Source organism: Bufo bufo, chromosome 11 (genome assembly GCF_905171765.1).
Source record: "Bufo bufo chromosome 11, aBufBuf1.1, whole genome shotgun sequence".
NCBI lineage: Eukaryota > Metazoa > Chordata > Amphibia > Anura > Bufonidae > Bufo > Bufo bufo.
In genome coordinates this window covers 46389759-46409383 of record NC_053399.1, presented here as the reverse complement: position 1 = coordinate 46409383, position 19625 = coordinate 46389759, and the positions used below count along the sequence as shown (strand labels likewise).

Sequence of the window (19625 nt, the reverse complement as noted above, 5' to 3'; positions counted from 1 at the left end):
GGTGCATAAATTTGGGCACTGTTGTCATTTTATTGATTCCAAAACCTTTAGAACGAATTATTGGAACTCAATTTGGCTTGGTAAGCTCAGTAACCCCTGACCTACATACACAGATGAATCCAATTATGAGAAAGAGTATTTAAGGGGGTCAATTGTAAGTTTCCCTCCTCTTTTAATTTTTTCTAAAGAGTAGCAACATGGGGGTCTCAGAACAACTCTCAAATGACCTGAAGACAAAGATTGTTCCCCATCATGGTTTAGGGGAAGGATACAGAAAGCTGTCTCAGAGATTTCAGCCGTCTGTTTCCACAGTTAGGAACATATTGAGGAAATGGAAGACCACAGGCTCAGTTCAAGTTAAGGCTCGAAGTGGCAAGAAAAATCTCGGATAGACAGAAGCGACGGATGGTGAGAACAGTCAGAGTCAACCCACAGACCAGCACCAAAGACCTACAACATCATCTTGCTGCAGATGGAGTCACTGTGCATCGTTCAACCATTCGGCGCACTTTACACAAGGAGATGCTGTATGCGAGAGTGATGCAGAGGAGCCTTTTCTCCGCCCACAGCACAAAAAGTGCCGCTTGAGGTGGGCTAAAGCACATTTGGACAAGCCAGCATTACCTCGCATTACCTCATATAATACCATGTGTTCCCTCATTACATGGTGCCTCTACAATACCTGACATATTACACTGTATCCCCCCTCAGCACATTACCTGACTTATCAATGTGCCCCCAATATTACCACTCATGTTACAAATGTTACCCTCAAATTACCTCATCAATAATGCTCTGCACCCCATGATGCGGATGTTGAGAGTTCCATACCATGCATTTCAAAAGCTCTAATATACGATTTTTTGGACAATTATCCACTTGTGTAAAGGGGCAGTCAGTGTAAAGCCTCATGCACACGACCTAACCGCAGATAGCCCAGCCACAGAATACAGATTGCATTCCGCAATTTCCGCTACCACTTCAAAAATGCTCATTCTTGTCAGCAAAACGGACATAGGACATGTTCTATTTTGTTGAGGGACGTAAATGCGGGCATACGGATGCGGACAGCACACGCTGAGGCCTACGGATGCGGACAGCACACGCTGAGGCCTAAGGCTCAGACAAGCGGTATAAAACTTGTCTGTATTCCGTACGCAAAAAATGGAGAGTTTTCCATAAGGGTGGAATCAGCATTGTCTCTGACAGCGTTCCGTTTGTCCCGTTTCTCCATCTTTATGGCATCAGTGTGTCATCATCTTGTCACAGACGTAAAAAAAAAAAAAAAAAACTGCTTTCACTTTCCAGTGTGTGTGTGCTTTTTTGCTGGGCAAGTCTACTGTGGGAATCGAAGTAGCTTGATAGGTCATCAGTATCTGATCGGTGAGGGTCCGGCACCCGGCCGGGACCCCAGCTGATTAGCTGTTAAAGAAGGCAACGGCGTTGGCAGTAGCACTTAGGCCATGTGACGTCACGTTCATTGGTCAGGCATAGAAGTGAATGGGGCTGAGCTGCGATACTAAGTACAGCTGCTATACAATGTACGGCGCTGCGCTTTGTGAGTTGAGAGAAGGCCGTGGACCTTCTACTACTGGTGCCTCCTCAAACAGCTGATTGGTGGGGGTCCCGGGTGTCAGACCCCCATGATCAGATACTGGGGACCTATCCTGAGTTAAAATATGTTGTAAAACCCTTTTAACCCTTTCCGGACTTTAAAGATGGAGCCTGCTCTCAACCTCCAGGTTGCTGACCTTTTGCACAGAAGAGGCCCAGGGGTAATATCTATGATCAGCCATAACACCAATCGCGGACAATTATCCCCTCAGATGCCGATGGCTGCCTTCCCCTGTCTGAGATTGGGGAAGGCAGCCTGTACTAGTAACTGACCTGAGGATGTACAAGGCTTACAGGCTGATCACTAGTATATTCCAAGGCAGGTCTGTAGGTGGCAGCACTGCATTAGAATATACTGAACTGAGTATTCTGTATTGCATATATATGCATTACAGAATACAAGATGCAATCCAATGATTCAAACTCATAAAACTGTGGTAGAGTCGCGTTGTTTTTCCAATTCCATCCAGTTTTGATATTTTTTTCCAACTTCCCACTACACTGTATGCAATATTAAAGGGGTTATCCCATCTTAGACAATGGGGGCATATCGCTAGGATATGCCCCCATTGTCTGATAGGTGCAGGTCCCACCTCTGGGACCCGCACCTACAAGGAAAATGGAGCGGAGAATTATTCAGGAATTTGGGACAGGTGGGTGATTATTATAAAATATTTAAAAATAAACCATCAGGACCCTACGATTTTCCCATTTTGCATTTTCCTTTTGCCATCCTGGAGCCATAACGTTTTTATTTTTCTGTTCACATAGTCGTATTAGAGCTTGTCTTTTGCTGGACATGCTGAAGCACTTAATATTATAATTATAATTAAATTATAACATAATTAAAATTATATTAAAATATAATTATATTAAAATTATAATTACATATATTAAAATTATAATATTAATAGTAATAATATTAATGGAACCGCTTAAAGGAGTTATCTTATCTTAGACAATAGGGGCATATCGCTAGGATATGCTACCATTGTCTGATAGGTGCCGGTCCCACCTCTGGGACCCGCACCTACAAGGAAAATGGAGCGGAGAAAGTTGAGGAGGGTGCACTGCGCATGCGCGGCCACCGCTCCAATTCATTTCTATGGGGCCGACGGATATAGCCGAGCCAGCTCTCGGCTATTTTCGGTGGCTCTATAGAAATGAATGGAGGGCGGCTGCACATGCGCAGTGCGCCCTCCTCAACTTTCTCCGCTCCATTCTCCTTGTAGGTGCGGGTCCCAGAAGTGGGACCTGCACCTATCAGACAATGGTAGCATATCCTAGCGATATGCCCCCATTGTCTAAGATAAGATAACCCCTTTAAGTGGTTCCATTAATATTATTACTATTAATATTATAATTTTAATATTTATAATTTTAATATAATTATATTTTAATATAATTTTAATTATATAATAATTTAATTATAATTTTAATTATAATAATAAGTGCTTCAGCATGTCCAGCAAAAGACAAGCTCTAATACGACTATGTGAATGGAAAAATAAAAACGTTATGGCTCCAGGATGGCAAAAGGAAAATGCAAAATGGGAAAATCGTAGGGTCCTGATGGTTTATTTTTTAAATATTTTATAATAATCACCCACCTGTCCCAAATTCCTGAATAATAAACCACCTGTGCTAATAGATTGCTATAGCATTATGTAAGAATAGGCAGGTATGTTACTCAGGAGTTAGGACCCTAGGAAAGCTGTGTGACAACCTCTGTGTGAATAAAGGTGGTCATTCTGGTTGTCTCCCATGTTTCCCGGAAACAAACATTTTATATATATATATATATATATATATATATATATATATATATATATATATATATATATATAATACAGTATCTTTCATTAAGCTTTGAGCATCTGGACATTGCTCTCCTCTGTGCATAAAATGGTCTGCCCAGGCTATAATCTCCTGCTGGACAGGTAAGGGTTAAACAGCACCTCGCCTATAAGAGGCGTACGTAATGTACGTGATGACGCTGACGTCACCCCAGAAACGGGAAGTGTGTGGTGGAACGCAGGCGGCGTGCAGGTTCCGGTCCCCTGTGTGGTGTGTATTGGAGCCGCCACCTTGCTTGCTCGTGTTGCCGGTGTGTGTGTGTGTTACGTGTGACCGGACTCTTATGTCTTATCCCGGTTATGTGTGCGTTTTTTTTGTTTTGTTTTTTAATTAGCGCACAGTGTGAAAGAGAGTGTTTTCTGAATGTTTCTGCGGCAGTTGTTGCCAATACTACAAGGTTTCTCCATATGCTGTGGATCCCGATAAGGATTCTGCATGTGCACACTACAGCCCCGGCCTGTGGATAGAATATAATGGGGTCTGGTGCGCCCCCTCTGGACATCTTATTGAGTATACTGGCGGATGGGTGCACAATATGGAGGGGGTCACAGCTGTAACAGGGAGCACACCCCTGATAACAGGCCCTTGTCCAGACGGTTAAGCTGCTGCGCACTGTGCAGGAAATCTGCACATAATCCTCACTTGTATTGTTTTGTGCAGGTTTTATGTTTATATTAACAATCCCAATGAAAACTGCTGTGCAGCGGTGGACTGGGAACTTGTGGCCCCAATGTTGTAGGTGACTCCAAACTGACAGAAGTAGCTGGCAGGGTCAGGAATACCACAGTGAAACACACAATACCCCCCCAGAAGCTGTCCCTCTGTGTCTGCCACGTTCTGTCCTTCTGCAGTTGTCTCTAGGGGTCCATTCACACTACTGTAGATCTGGGTCCGCATCCGTTTTGCTTCTTTTTAATGGGGTTGCAAAAGGTGTGGAGAGCACGTTGAGTTATGTTTCCCCCGTGAAAAAAAAGATAGTCCTATTATTGTGCACAACAATAGGCATTGCTGTCCGTGTGTGTGTTCTGCAAAATGCAGGAACACACGCGGCTCAGTACTCATGTTCTGTGGACCGCAAAAAATGGTCGTGTAAATGGACCCTAATATGGATATGGAGCAGGGGGCTTCAGAGGTGAGATGACTCCTTCAGCAAGCTGCCTGGACTTCCTCTAATAATGACCCCTATTTGTATCTGAAAGGGGCAGGGAGGAGGGCTCAGGTGGCCCACCAGGAATATTCACTGCAGGGTCTATGGCCAGTCTGTCCCTGACAGAAGTACACCAGTAATCTAATATCTGCATGGTAGGTCAATGTGCAGTTCTGCCTGCAGGATTTAAAAGGAATAGGAAATATAAAGAAAGCAATGTATACTATTCCTTCCTGGTGGATCTACTTCTGGCTTTGGCTAAGAATCCTGCAGGCAGATCTGCTTCCATACCTCGTCCAAAGAACCTTAGGCTACATGCACACGACCGTATGTGACATCCGTAATGTGTGTGTGTTTTTTTTTTTTTTTTTGCTGCTCCATTGTAACCATGCTAACATGGACAAGCATAGGACATGTTTTTTGCGGGGCTTCGGAACGGACATACTGATGCAGACAGCACACGGTGTGCTGTCTGCATTTTTTGCGGACCCATTGAATTGAATAGGTCCACATCCTATCCGCAAAGAAACGGAACTGTGTAGCCTTAGGGTACTTTCACACTTGCGTTTTTCTTTTCCGGCATAGAGTTTTGTCATAGGGTCTCAATACCAGAAAAGAACTGATCAGTTTTATCCTAATGCATTCTGAATGGAGAGAAATCCGTTCCGGATGCATCAGGATGTCTTCAGTTCAGTCTTTTTCACTTTTCAGGATGGAGATAATACCGCAGCATGCTGCGGTTTTATCTCCGGCCAAAAATCCGGAATACATATCCGTCATTTTTTTTCCTTAGGAATGTATTAGTGCCGGATCCAGCATTAAAAATACTGCAATGCCGGATCCGTCCTTCCGTTCTGCGCACGCGCAGACCGAAAAAAAGGAAATGCCGGGTCCGTTTTTCCGGTTGACACCGGAAAGACTGATCCGGCATTTGTAAGACTGATCAGGATCCTAATCAGTCTTACAAATGCCATCAGTTGGCATACGGTTTGACGGATCCAGCAGGCAGTTCCGACGATGGACGTGCCTGCCAGATCACTCTGCTGCAAGTGTAAAAGTAGCCTTAGGGAAGTTTTCTGTCCTGATGCATGTAGCGAACTCACAGCACCCGGACTAAATCCTGACCTATTCATTTTAATGGGTCATGCATCATCACTGCATTCAGGGAAAATCGCAGCAAGTTCTATATTGTGCGTTTATCTAGATGCAAATAGTTTTTCACTGATGGTTGCTTGGAGGTGCAGATTGCCATTCTTCAGTTTTTCTTCACGCATGTGAAAAACGCATACAATCTGGACAGAAAAAACACACTGAACGCAATTGCAGAAGAAACTGAACAGATCCTGACAATCCATATCGCTCCAGTGAGGGGCAAAGTGAATATTAGACAAATCTCATGTAAACTTTGCTTTTTTTTCGTCCATGTGGAAAATGACAAGTCCTGCGGATTTTAAAATCTGCAGCATGTCAGCTGTGTTTTTTTATTTTTTGTTTTACGCCCAGTGAATAACGGACGTCAAAACGTTACATTTTCACGGACCTACAGCACACATAGAATTGAAGGGAACCGGTTTTAACTATTTCTCAGAAAGGCTTCAAAAACTGCATCAAGAAACTTGATTGTGTGGCCGTACCCTAAGGGCTCATTCAGACAACCGTATGAGCGGGTCCGCACCCGTTCTGCAATTTTGCGGAACCGGTGTGGACCCATTCATTTCAATGGGTTTGTAAAAGATGTGGGCAGCACACGGTAAATCCGAATTCTGTCCTGAAGTCTTGTTTTTACTGTTTAACAGGTTTTTCAGCAGAATGCCCAGGCATGCAGGTTTAACCCTTGGTGTCGCCTCCCTGGTGGGTACTACAGTGGGGTGCCTTATTCTGTGGAAGCTTATTAATCGCCGGAGGCAGCAGCTGTATACTGGTGTGGACCAGAAGAACTCCTGTACTGGATTAACCCCAGAGGTCCAAGACTTGGATGACAGTGTGCGGCAGCCTTTAGAAAGAAAACGCTCTTTACTTTCAGTGGAAAAAATCCTACAGGCAGAAGTCAGAATAGTCTCTACGGCTGAAGAATGGGAGACGGTGTGGCTGTTATTACAGCGAGATCTTGATGTGTACCCGGTACTTGGTGTTGACTGCGAGTGGGTATGTGTTTTGAACTCTCCCCACAGTTCTTGTGATCTGCTTATACACTGCCCTTCTCAAGACCATCAGGTTAGGCCTCATGCACACGACCGTATTTTTTTCGCGGTCCGCAAAACGGGGGTCCGTGATCCGTGACCGTTTTTTCGTCCGTGGGTCTTCCTTGATTTTTGGAGGATCCACGGACATGAAAAAAAAGTAGTTTTGGTGTCCGCCTGGCCGTGCGGAGCCAAACGGATCCGTCCTGAATTACAATGCAAGTCAATGGGGACGGATCCGTTGACGTTGACACAATATGGTGCAATTTCAAACTGATCCGTCCCCCATTGACTTTCAATGTAAAGTCAGGAGTTAAAATACCATAGGATCAGAGTTTTCTCCAATCCGATGGTATATTTTAACTTGAAGCGTCCCCATCACCATGGCAACGCCTCTATGTTAGAATATACTGTCGGATAAGTGAAACTCAAATCCGACAGTATATTCTAACACAGAGGCGTTCCCATGGTGATGGGGATGCTTCAGGTTAGAATATACTAAAAGAACTGTGTACATGACTGCCCCCTGCTGCCTGGCAGGTGCTGCCAGGCAGCAGGGGGCAGACCCCCCCCTGTTTTTAACTCATTGGTGGCCACTGCGGCCGGCCCCCTCTCCCCCCTGTAGTTAACTCTTTGTTGTCCAGTGCGGCCGGCCCCCCCTCCCTCCCCTGTAGTTAACTCGTTGGTGGCCAGTGGGCCCTCTCCCCTCCCTCCCCCTCCTAATTAAAATCTCCCCCCCTATCATTGGTGGCAGCGGAGAGTACCAATCGGAGTCCCAGTTTAATCGCTGGGGCTCCGATCGGTAACTATGGCAACCAGGACGCTACTGCAGTCCCGGTTGCCATGGTTACTTAGCAATTTGTAGGAGCATTATACTTACCTGCAAGCTGCGCTGTCTGTGTCCGGCCGGGAGCTCCTCCTACTGGTAAGTGACAGGTCTGTGCGGCGCATTGCTTAATGACCTGTCACTTACCAGTAGGAGGAGCTCCCGGCCGGACACAGACATCGCAGCTCGCAAGTAAGTATAATGCTCCTACAAATTGCTAAGTAACCATGGCAACCGGGACTGCAGTAGCGTCCTGGTTGCCATAGTTACCGATCGGAGCCCCAGTGATTAAACTGGGACTCCGATCGGTACTCTCCGCTGCCACCAATGATGGGGGGGGGAGATTTTAATTAGGAGGGGGAGGGAGGGGAGAGGGCCCACTGGCCACCAACGAGTTAACTACAGGGGAGGGAGGGGGGGCCGGCCGCACTGGACAACAAAGAGTTAACTACAGGGGAGGGAGGGGGGCCCACTGGCCACCAATGTGTTAACTACAGGGGGGGGGGGGCTGCCCCCTGCTGTCATGTACACAGTTCTTTTAGTATATTCTAACCTGAAGCGTCCCCATCACCATGGGAACGCCTCTGTGTTAGAATATACTGTCGGATCTGAGTTTTCACGAAGTGAAAACTCGGCTCTGAAAAAGCTTTTATGCAGACGGATCTTCGGATCCGTCTGTATTAAAGTAACCTACGGCCACGGATCACGGACACGGATGCCAATCTTGTGTGCATCCGTGTTCTTTCACGGACCCATTGACTTGAATGGGTCCGTAAACCGTTGTCCGTCAAAAAAATAGAACAGGTCATATTTTTTTGACGGACAGGAAACACGGATCACGGTCTCGGCTGCAAAACGGTGCATTTTCCGATATTTTATTTTTTTTCCACGGACCCATTGAAAGTCAATGGGTCCGCGAAAAAAAATGGAAAACGGCACAACGGCCACGGATGCACACAACGGTCGTGTGCAGGAGGCCTTATGCTGTTCTTTAGCCATGTTAGGCCTCGTTTACATGCGCTGTTAACTCTGGCAGTCTGTTCCGGCAGAGGAACAGACTGCCGGATTTCATTGTATCCGGCATATATGCCGGAAAGCAGCTGGATCCCATTACAGTGAATGGGGACAGAGATTGCAGTATATTTTTTCCAGAAGAGTAAAAATACTGCTGAGTCTTACCGTTGAGGGGTTTTTTTTTGTTTGTTTTTTTTACCTGAGGAGGAGGATGAAAGTTGCAGTAATTCAAATACATAATACGCAGGCCTACACTTGTTCACATCTGCGTTGGAGGCTGCGTTTGGAACCTCTGTTGCAGATTGTCAAAAAAAACAGACAAAAAAGTCCTGCATGGTCTGTAAAGACGGGATCCAGAGTGGAAGCTGAATGGACTCCATAGCAGAAAGTGGAGTCTATTCAGCTTCTTCCCTGTCAGTTAGGCTGGGTTCACATCACGTTTCTGTCATACATTTAACATGCGCAAAAGAAGTATATATGTTAACAGATGCCTCAGACAGATGCCCGTCCCACTGAAGCAGTTGCATGTACTCAGTTTAAATATCAAACTGACAGCAGCCATGTTGTCTGTTAGAAGCTGTGACAGCTGCAGGGAAAGCTACAGCAGTAAGGACATGACCCCCTGAGCTGTGATGGGGAGAGAACTGCAGCAGAAAGGACACCCCCCCCCCCCCCCCTCCCTTTGAGCTGCTAGCTTGAAATAAATCTAGCAGAGCAATGAATGGGAGATCTCTGGATCCATGTAGTTCTAGATTTGCTAGAAAGTGTCGTACTATATGATGACTGATTTAAAACATGAAAATCGCACATGGGATAACCCCTTTAAAGGTGGTTGGCCAAAGGTGAGGCTTGCTCGTCAGATTAACATTGACCAGCTCCACACTGGAGGACAATGCTGCAGTTATTTGTTCTCTAACTTGTCACAGAATTCCTCATACAGCTGTAACAGGTCCGTGCCTGAATTGCGGCCCGTAAACAGGAGGTCCACAATATATGGGCACTGGCCGTGTGTGCCCCCTTATCACGGGTGCAGACTCATTCACTTGAATGGGTCTGCGCTCCGGAAGGTGCAGTGTGGAACGGAGGCATGCACTACTTCTTTGAGATTCAGATCACTGACCCCATTCATGTGACTGGGTCCGCAGGCGTTGGGCACGCGGTCGGTGCCCATGCATTGCGGACCCCAATTTGCGATCCACAGCACGGGCACGGCCAGTACACAGTTGAGGGCATGGGTGATTATCCTATGACAAGAATTCTTCTCATATTTCTAAGTGTTAGCCAAATGGGACCAGCTGAAAGTAGATGTGACTTTACTGTTGTGCTTGCTTGTTATCAATCCGACACTGGTATCTTTACCCTTGCCTTTATATTCATATTTTTTTATTCTGCTCAGGTGTCTTTAGAAGGGAGAATCAAACCCATCTCCCTGCTACAGATGGCCTCCCACAGTGGCCTTTGTGTCCTGGTTCGATTGCCCCGATTGGCCGGCTGCAGCCTTCCTAAGACCCTGGTAGCTCTTCTGGAAGACTGCAGAGTTCTGAAGGTCGGTTTAGGCTGCTGGGATGACGCCTCTAAACTGATGAATGACTATGGCCTCTCCGTGAAGGGCGTTGTTGACATACGCTACCTTGCAATAAGACATAGGTAGGTGTCCCATAGCTTACTTGAATTCTATTTTTGTCTGGAGCATGGTCCAGCACGCCTGCTGTTGCTGGGAAAGTTAAAGGGGTTGTCTCACCTGAGCAAATAGCTTTTATTACAAAGAGAGAGAGTTAATACAAGGCACTTCCTTTGCTGGTTGGATTCATTTTTCTATTACATTACCCACTGCTCGTCTTCATGGTTACGACCACCCTACAATGCAGCAGTGGTGGTCGTGCTTGCACACTATGTAGGAAAAAGCACCAGCCTATGTGCTCTCCCATGGTCCCGGCCACCAGAGAGGACGACTCTTTCATATAGTGTGCAAGCATGACCACCGCTGCTAAATTGCAGGCTGGTCGTAACTATGGAAACAGAGAACCTGTAACATTGGAAATGTTTAGAGCAAGTGAAGCTGAGCAGATTGATATACAGTAGTTTTATAAGAAAATATTCAGTAAAACTTGTATTTCATTTGTTTAAATTCCTGCTCATTCAGGGCTTTGAGGTCCAGGAGACGGTCCTATCAGTGACTGACAGCCGCCCCTCTGACTGTGTATACAGAGAGAGCTGTCAATCACTGATAGGACCGCCTCCTGGACTCACAGCCCAGAATGAGCAGGAATTTAAAGGGAGTCTGTCATCAGCATTTCACGTTTGTAACCCTTCCCATAGCTTTCTAGCATGCTTACAGTTAATAAAAACGTTACCTTTAGCATCAATCCTGGACTTGTAAAACCGACATACATCTTTGTAGCCTATGCAAATCAGGGCTCGTAAGTGCCCAGTAACTATTGCGCATGCGCCGGCTAACTGCGCAAAGCCGGCACATGCGCATTAATTACTGTGATGCCGTACCAGGAATGGTCATCGCAGTGCGCATGCCCCCGCCGACGGACTGACTGAGCAGGCGAGGGATCTCGGCGAAACAACAAGTTAGTAGATGGGCGGTCAGAGGGAAAGGATGGGCCGGGCGGAGGGAAGGAAGGGGCGGAGGGAAGGAAGGGGCAGGGGAAGCGAAGAAAAGGCTGAGCTAGCTGGGCACCTACGAGGGTAACGCTGCCCCTGGGCACTTGCGAGCCCTCATTTGCATATGCTACAAAGATGTTTTTGGACGGTTTTATAAGTCCAGGATTGCTCATAAAGGTAACGTTTTTATTAACTGTAAGAATGCTTAAAAGCTATGGGAAGGGTTACAAACGTGAAATGTTGATGAGACTCCCTTTAAACAAATGAAATACAAGTTTTGCTGAATTTTTTTTTTTCCCACAAATCTATATCTCAATCTGCTCAGCTCCTCCTGCTCTATAAAATGCTGCCTGCAGATTGCACTGAATTTTCATGGTGACAGGTTTCCTTTAAGGGGATTTCTGGGACTTGGATACTGATGAAATATCCTCAGGATTGGTCATCAACATCCAATCTGTGGAGGTCCATTACTCTGCACCCCCACTGAGCTGTTTTGGGCAGCGACTGGCACTGGAGACTATAGAGTGGACAGATCTGGAAGCAGAAGTGGTCATGCCTGAGTACTCATTCATGTGATTAGGAGCTGAGCTACAGTGGTGGTGCTGTGTGGCTGCTGATCTGGGGGATGCCCGGTGTCAGACCCCCACTGATCTGATATTGATGACCAGTCTTGGGCATAGGCCATCATTATCAGAGTCCCAGAAAACCCCTATCGCCAGGGTTTTTGTGTGTGTGTTTTTTTTTTTTTATTATTCTGCTGCTACTAGGTTCTAACAGCTCCCGCACATGCCAACATGTCCAGATATTCAGGAGCTTCTGGCTTTCTCACCCCCTTCCAGGGATTCGATTAGAAAGAAAACTGTCAATCAGCAGCCTGACAGAGCAAGCCAGAGCTCATCAATATCAGGACTCGTCAGCATGTGCCAGAGCAGTTCAATGCAAAATGTCAATTAAAAATGAGTGACCCAGCACTTGGTTACGACACCATAAAACTGGTGACAGATTCACCTGTGTCCCAGCGTACATTGGGTCCAGACTTTATAAACTAATTATCAGGGTATGTAGGGGATACAGCGGGGATCTAATAGCGCTTACTATTTTATTTTATTTTTTCTGGACGCTGCGACGCTCGCCTGTTGTGGCCCACGTTAAATTCTCCCGCCCTGTATGCTAATTTTTGCATCGGTACAGAGAGGAGGACACTGCCCTGATTCTCAATGGGCGTCTCCTTCTCACCCCTGGCTGTGAGCTGTGCAATTGCAGCGGAAAGCGTCACAGCCAGGGAGAAGGGGAGTTTTTGTGGGGTGTTTTTTTTTTTTTTTTTCCTCCCTGGCTGTGACGCTTTCCGCTGCGATTGCACAGCTCACAGCCAGGGGTGAGAAGGAGACGCCCATTGAGAAACAGGGCAGTCTCCTCCTCCCTGTACCGATGCAAAAATTGGCATACAGGGCGGGAGAATTTAACGGGGGCCACAACAGGCGAACGGAGCAGCTCCCAGAAAAATTGGTAAGCGCTATTAGATCCCCGCTGTATGCTCTACATACCCTGATAATTTAGTTTCTAAAGTCTGGACCATGAAAGGTCCTCTTTAACTGGGTATTTGTGCTTTTTACACTTTGACCAGCGTTGTTCCAGTTAGTAAAGGTATTGTTTTGTGTGATGATTCACATGTATATTTGTGTCTGTACAGAAGGGACATTTTTCAGAACAGCCTGAGTCTTAAATATCTGTCTGAAACGATCCTGTCCTATCCTCTGGATAAATCTTTTCAGCTTCGCTGTAGTAACTGGGATGCTGATGAATTCACGCAGGACCAGGTATGTATAGCTGCTTGTGTCCATTTGTATAGAAATCGTAGGCAGTTGGTGCTCTTGTGTATTCAGGTTTCACCCAAAAACTATTGAAGTTCCTCAGCTATTTTAAAGGGGTGCTTACATATGAAAGGCCTGACGCTGTAAATCCAAGATGATTCATACTTACCTGTTCCTCCGTGCTGCCTCCACTGTGTCAGTGTTCCAGTCCCTGGCTTGTCGTCTTCCGGCACTGCATGGGCATGGCCACATGCTTTGCTGCAGCCAATGACTGAATTTATCAGTGCTGCTTGTGGTCCTTTCTAGGTCCCCAAGGCTGATTTTAGAGGGCTTGCTCAGCTTCCTATCCAATCACTTGGACTCCATTTGAGAGGCATATCCCCTGATGACTCTGCGGTCACAGACTTTGGCAGTCAAAGGGTAAACAGTTGGCTTTGGAGCTACCTCTGATCCTGGCTGTAGACTGGGATGCTTCTTTAAGAACCAGAGCTGTTAGTAAAGGCCCCTTTACACAGAGAATCAGCAGACTATTATTGGGAAGGAAGCGTTCCTGACAATTGCCAGCTAATCAGTGAAGGAGAGCGCTGCTATTACTTGCAGTGATCTCCTCCACAGTATGGGGAGGAGTGATCGCTAATGCCATCGCTCTTCCCCCTACAGAAGCATTATTGGTGGGCGGCAGAGTGTGATTGGGTACCACTATCTGCTACAAGCAAACAATGACTAAGGTGAGAAATGGAACGACCTGATGAATAAGCTTTTTGGTAATTGGCGGCAGATAATCGCTAACGAACATTCGTATCTGGCAGATGCTTGGCCAGTGTAAAGGGGCCTTTACAATTAAAGGGGTTATCAAAGTTCTATAATTGTTCCCCCCCCCCCCCCATATGCCCAGGCCCCACAGAGGTTGTTCTTACCATGCTCCCGAGCCCCTGCGTCGCTTCTCATACCGGCATCGCGGGTGATGCTAGGGAGGCTCGTTCCTGTTGCGACCTGCTATTGGCTAAAACCTCCCCAGCTCTGAACCTGGACAACCCCTTTAACTCGAAGAGCAGAAGTGCTCTGGTACCTCTAAAACAGCATCATCAAGACAATAGGTGGCCCATAAGGGGTTAAACACAAAAGATTATCATTCTGTAGCAGGCAGCACAGTGATGAAGCTTCTATATAGTTTACTGCTGCTGTGATGGGAAGATGTTATCTGGTAGTAGAATAGTAGATTGTAGAATTGGAATAACAGTATGCTGGCGCTATAGTTCTCCTGATAAGTGAGGTGCTCTTCTGTCACCATCTTTATCAGTGTAATGTGAGATGCTGTAATGGAGTTACTCGCTCCCTTCCCTCTTTTGGTCTCAGTGATGGTCTGACTAAGAGTCAAGTGAGACTGGCCTTTAAAAGTCCAAACAAAGGAGAAAGTTAAATAGCCACTTCTCGAAGTAGAATGCATTGAGTGATCTCAAAACATTATATCCAGAAAACCAACCACTTGCTTTTTTTTTTTTTTTTTTTCGATTTTATATATAATATAACTTTTTTTTTTTTTTTTTATTTATTTATTTTTTATATCCTTTTGTCCTTGCAGGTGTTTTATGCTGCCAGAGATGCACAGGTTTCCATTGCCCTCTTCCTGCAGTTACTTGGCTTCTTCTCGTCTGACCCTCCCACGGCATGGGAATTTTTCCTGGGCAAATGTCAAGGGCTGATTGATGTTCCATTTAAAGGGAAAGGTGTTGTAAATGGAGATGTAAATATCATTCCAAAACAGAAGAAGGAATCTCCTATAGAACAATCGAGCCCTAACTCTCAGGGTGATTCTCACAGACACAAGAAGAAACCTCTGGGAGTAGGATATTCAGTCAGGTATTATAGTTTGTAAATTCCACATAATACTTGGCTGTTAGGCCCTGGAATTCATGTCCCTTGTCTGCTAAAAGTAACCTACTGTATTTTTTGCTTTATAAGATTGGGACATAACCTGGGTAAGGTTTATTATATACTTTATTTACAGATGCCTATACAGGCGTTGAACCTATCTTGCCCCAGGTGAAACTTAATACTTCACTTTTATTTTGCTTATATTAAAAACGTGTGTTTAGTACCATTTTATTTGTATTTACTGAACCAAAACAAGAAAAAAGTTTAAAATACAGTATCCACTCCACTGTGTAGTGAATAATCAGTTGATCAAGAGGGAGAGTACGTGCACCATCTCTCACCCCTATCCAGTGGCGTACCGCCCATAGAGGCAGACCACGCCATTGCTATGGGGCCCGCGGCACTGGGGGGCCCGGAGGGCAAAGAAGGCCCCGCCCACACTATTTGGCCCTGCCCACTCATTGCAGGCGCCTATAGCGCTATGCGGCTGCTCTTATAAATATGAGCTAACTATTCTTGCGCAATCGCGCCGCCCCCCCCTCACCTCCCCTCCGAGGCGCCGAAGTTTGACCAGATCCTGACCGCCGGCTAACCACCTCCTGCCTGCTGATCCTGTCTTCTGCGGAATCAGACTCAGACAGGATCAAACCAGCCTGGCCAATCAGCACAAGGCAATTCTGCTGAGGCAGCTGCTGATTGGCCAGTGGCAGTGTGCTCAAGGGAGGCGGGAGAATTGGTTCGCCGGCCCGTCAGCCGTCGACAGTGTGCCTGAGACCTGAGAGAAGACTAAGAAGGAAGCAGAAGCACCCGTCCCTTCCTGTCCTTGGCTGGCCTGAAGAACGGTTCATCCGTCCAGTCCTGACTCCTTCCTGAAGGCTGCCGTGTCACTGCCTGGCTCTGGCTGCCTGAGAGACGCTACAGAGAGAGAGAGAGAGAGCAGACTCAGCACTGCAGAGACTCTAGGTATGATCGAGTCGATGTGTCTATTGTCTTGATAATGTCAGAATCAGATTTGACCTGACAGGCCACTGCCAGGCAGCAAGAGAGAGGAGGGGTGGGGGGGACACATACATCTGTGGATGACACATACATAGCATAAGATGCTGTATACGGGTCCTCAACAGATCCCCCATAACAGTGCGTCACCCACAGATGCCCCATTAGTTCAAAAGCACTCCTTTTGGTTCAAAATTTTCTTATTCTCCTCCTCAAATCTAGGTGCGTCTTATAAAGCGAAAAATACGGTAGTTTGTAAGTCTGAAAAAAGACATCTGTCCATCCAGTTCGGCCTGTTATCCTGCAAGTTGATCCAGAGGAAGGCAAAAAAAAAAACTGAGGTAGAAGCCAATTTTCCTCATTTTAGGGGGAAAAAAATCCAATCAGAATAACTCCCTTGGCTAAATCTTTTAAATACTTTTCCAAATATTCTTCTAAAACACTTGTAATACTCTAAGTCCACCATCAGATTAGAAATCTACTATGAAATACGAGCTGTTTTTTGCAATCCTTTTTTATTTCTGCTTAATTATTTCTTTCTCTCATTATCTTATTTGCAGGAAGTCGCCCCTGTACGATAACTGTTTTCTGCATGCCCCTGATGGACAGCCTCTGTGTACTTGTGATAGGAAGAAAGCCCAGTGGTATCTAGATAAAGGCATTGGAGGTCAGTGGTGCTTTGTGTATAGAACTTAATTATTTTTTTGTCTTGAATTATGTTTTTGCCTGACTGTTTTTCTTTTTATCTTAGACTTGATCAGCAATGATCCGTTTGTCGTGAGGCTACGTTTCGAGCCTTCTGGTCGCCCTGAGTCAAGTGTAGACTACTACCTAACGGTTAAGGAAAATCTCTGTGTGGTTTGTGGCAAACGAGAGTCTTATATACGGTGAGGGTAACTGTATTGGTGTAGCGTTCTCATTCCTTTTGCTGGCATTCGCTTAAAATGCACCCTGTTATTCCCCTGCATGGTCTTTGCTGGCCAGGCGCAATACTGAATGTGCAGTCTACCCATCGTTCATGTATATCAAGAAAAACTGTCTGTGCTGCTGTAGAAATTTTCAGATTAAAGAAAGTAATGACTATTGAGCTGCTGTAATGAATTAATATGGAGGAAAGAGTTAAAGGCACCATTTAACTTTTTTTTTTTTCCCCCTCCTGTGTAGGAAGAACATTGTACCCCATGAGTACAGACGGCACTTTCCTGTTCAGTTGAAGGACCATAACTCCCATGATGTTCTGCTCCTCTGTACGTCTTGCCATGCAGTGTCAAATTATTATGATAACTACTTGAAACAGCAACTAGCCATGGAGTTCTCTGCCCCCATTGGCTGTGAGGAGGGGGTGCGTATCCTGGAGGATCCCGTAAGGAGGCAGGTTCGGTCAGCGGCAAGAGCTCTTCTCAATGCATCTAAACTGCCGGAAAGCCGTAGGGAGGAACTGCTGTCCGAGATGAGAACATTTTACTCAACTGATGAAGTCACTGAAGAGACTCTAAATACAGCAGCAAACCTGGAGACCAGGTGAGAACCTTTCCTGTTACCCATGGACTCATTGGGTGGGGATTTTTTAATTCCAGAATGCTGACTTCAAAAAGTCTCAGGTTGGGGCTTTGTTCAAAAATGTCCTAATCTTTTGCATTTTATTACCAATCCAGTTTTTGAATGGGACAGCTGACTGGTGGGGGTGCAGGATGTTGCACCCTCACCAATTGGATATTAATAACCTATCTTGAGGAGAAGTCATTAATATCAGGAGCCTGGAAAGCCCCTTTACTCATGGCATCCTTACAGTTTTTCGTGGCTGGTCTGATCAGGAAAACACTGGGGAATAAAGAGGGCTGCACAGTGTTATGGTGTAAAATTTATAGAAGGCACCCCTGACGTTCAGCTCTTTGAAGAGGAAGGAGGGATGGGGGTGCGGGTGCTGGGTGTCGGAGCCCTGCTGATCAGATATTGATTACCTATTCTCATCATAGGTAATCAATATAAATGGCAGGACAGCCACTATAAGACATTTTTATGTATATTTTTAAAATTTAACCCCGTGCTCTTTGCTCCATCTCTAGAATCTTCAATGAGACCTATACTCCACATGGACTGAAAGTTGTGCAGTGCTTTGCAAAGGGTGGCCTGAAATCACTAATGGAATTGGAGAAACGCTGGCGTCAACACTTCCTGGACAAGATGGCACCCAAATTTCTTCCACAGCAGTGGTCTGTTGATCATAATCATAGAAAACTGATCAGGAAATATGGAGAAGATCTGCCTATCCAGCTCGGATAAGAAGCCAGGCAATGGACAGCTTATATTGCAAGGTTTCTTACCGACACTAACTTTTTAACACAACAACAATTCAGACTGGTATAGGCAACACTTGGATCAAGGACAAGCCTAATGCCGTGCTGAAAAGACGGGCCATCATGTTCAATCGTAGAAATGAGTGCATTGATTCATTTCCGAATTGTGAAACGCTGGGAAAATAACTTTATATTTTTTAAAACAAAAAAAAAACAAAACAAAAAAAAACTTGGCTCCTAAATCGAGCAGGAAATGATACTGTGAAGCTAAAAGAAAACTAAAGGACAGTTTTACCTTACTAGCTGGCATGTTTAAGAGAGCCATCCCTATTAATTGTGTGGTGCATCAGCCAACCCTCTTTTGCAGTGTTTATTCGCTGCCTCCTGATTTTTCTCATAACCTAAAATGTTGCAGTTAGGAGCATTGGTATTTTTCTTGGCAAACTGTCACATCTTTTGCTGCTCTGCAAGTGGTGGCTAGAACATGACAGAGCATCTGTTTGCATAGGGCAATATCAATGTTGGTTCTGCACTAGGCTTTTATGCTGTGGGAGTAGTGTGCCTCTTATGCACTGGCTTGTAAAATGGCCACTGTAGTCATTTTAATGACTGATCCGGTAGATCTCGGGCACTCCATTTTCTAGCGTTGGCTGAAGATATCATGCTTTTAATTGAGACGCCTTACTTTTTTTCATGGGTTTGGTTTCTCTTGGAGGTCAGGTTTGTCTTTATTTTTCCTACTCTTTACTATTACATCTAATCGTGTCGCTCTGCTAAGCAATGAACAGGGTTCCCTGTTTTATGTGCATTAATTTCTTTATTTATTTTTATTCTCCCATATGACTTATTTATTTTTGGGGAGATATGTGTTTTGTCTTAAAGCCGTCTATTTCAAAAGCATAAAGTGTTTAATATTATCTGCTTGTCCTATCGTTATTTCAGAACTCGGTTAACTTACTTAAATGGTCACTAACATTACACACAACTTTGCATAAATCAATAGCACAAGCGACCCTGAAAAATTTGGAAAATATATTTTCAGAAATGTTTAGTTCTCCTGTTATCAGATGTTTACCAGAAAGTCTATGTAGAGGGCAGGGGGGAGGAGTGAGCAGGAGCTGAGTGAGACAGATGCAGAATGGCTGCATTGGCAGTTTCAGTGTCGGCCCAAGTGCTAAATTCACATCCATGCAGGTCAGTACCCCTCTAATGTTCTCCATAAACTTGGGGCTGCTTTGCTAAGGGAAACAGATTCTCCTATACTTTCTGTATGTAGTGTATAGGAGCTTGTCTCCACCCACCAGATCTGGGAAAACTACAAACCAGAGATGCAACCTGCAGAGAAAAAAACTTCTAAAAGTGCCAAATACAAGTGATTTGATGGCCAGAAATGTT

At 45.4% G+C, this 19625-nt stretch overlaps 1 protein-coding gene across 4 annotated transcripts; it reads left to right on the top strand.

Moving 5' to 3' along the window:
• Positions 1–3620: 3620 nt before the first annotated feature.
• On the top strand, positions 3621–19147 carry EXD2 (exonuclease 3'-5' domain containing 2). 4 transcript variants are annotated; one of them, XM_040412149.1, is made up of 9 exons: positions 3621–3681; positions 6415–6763; positions 10035–10285; positions 12942–13068; positions 14645–14922; positions 16494–16600; positions 16685–16820; positions 17098–17454; positions 18000–19147. In XM_040412149.1, the coding sequence occupies exons 2-9, from the start codon at positions 6428–6430 to the stop codon at positions 18214–18216; spliced, it is 1809 nt and encodes a 602-aa protein (XP_040268083.1). In that variant the 5' UTR covers positions 3621–3681; positions 6415–6427; the 3' UTR covers positions 18217–19147. The 4 variants fall into 4 exon arrangements, with proteins under 4 accessions (XP_040268083.1, XP_040268084.1, XP_040268086.1 ...); XM_040412150.1 differs by having other exon boundaries at positions 3636–3721; XM_040412151.1 differs by lacking the exon at positions 3621–3681 and adding an exon at positions 4512–4773.
• The last annotated feature ends 478 nt before the right edge of the window (positions 19148–19625 follow it).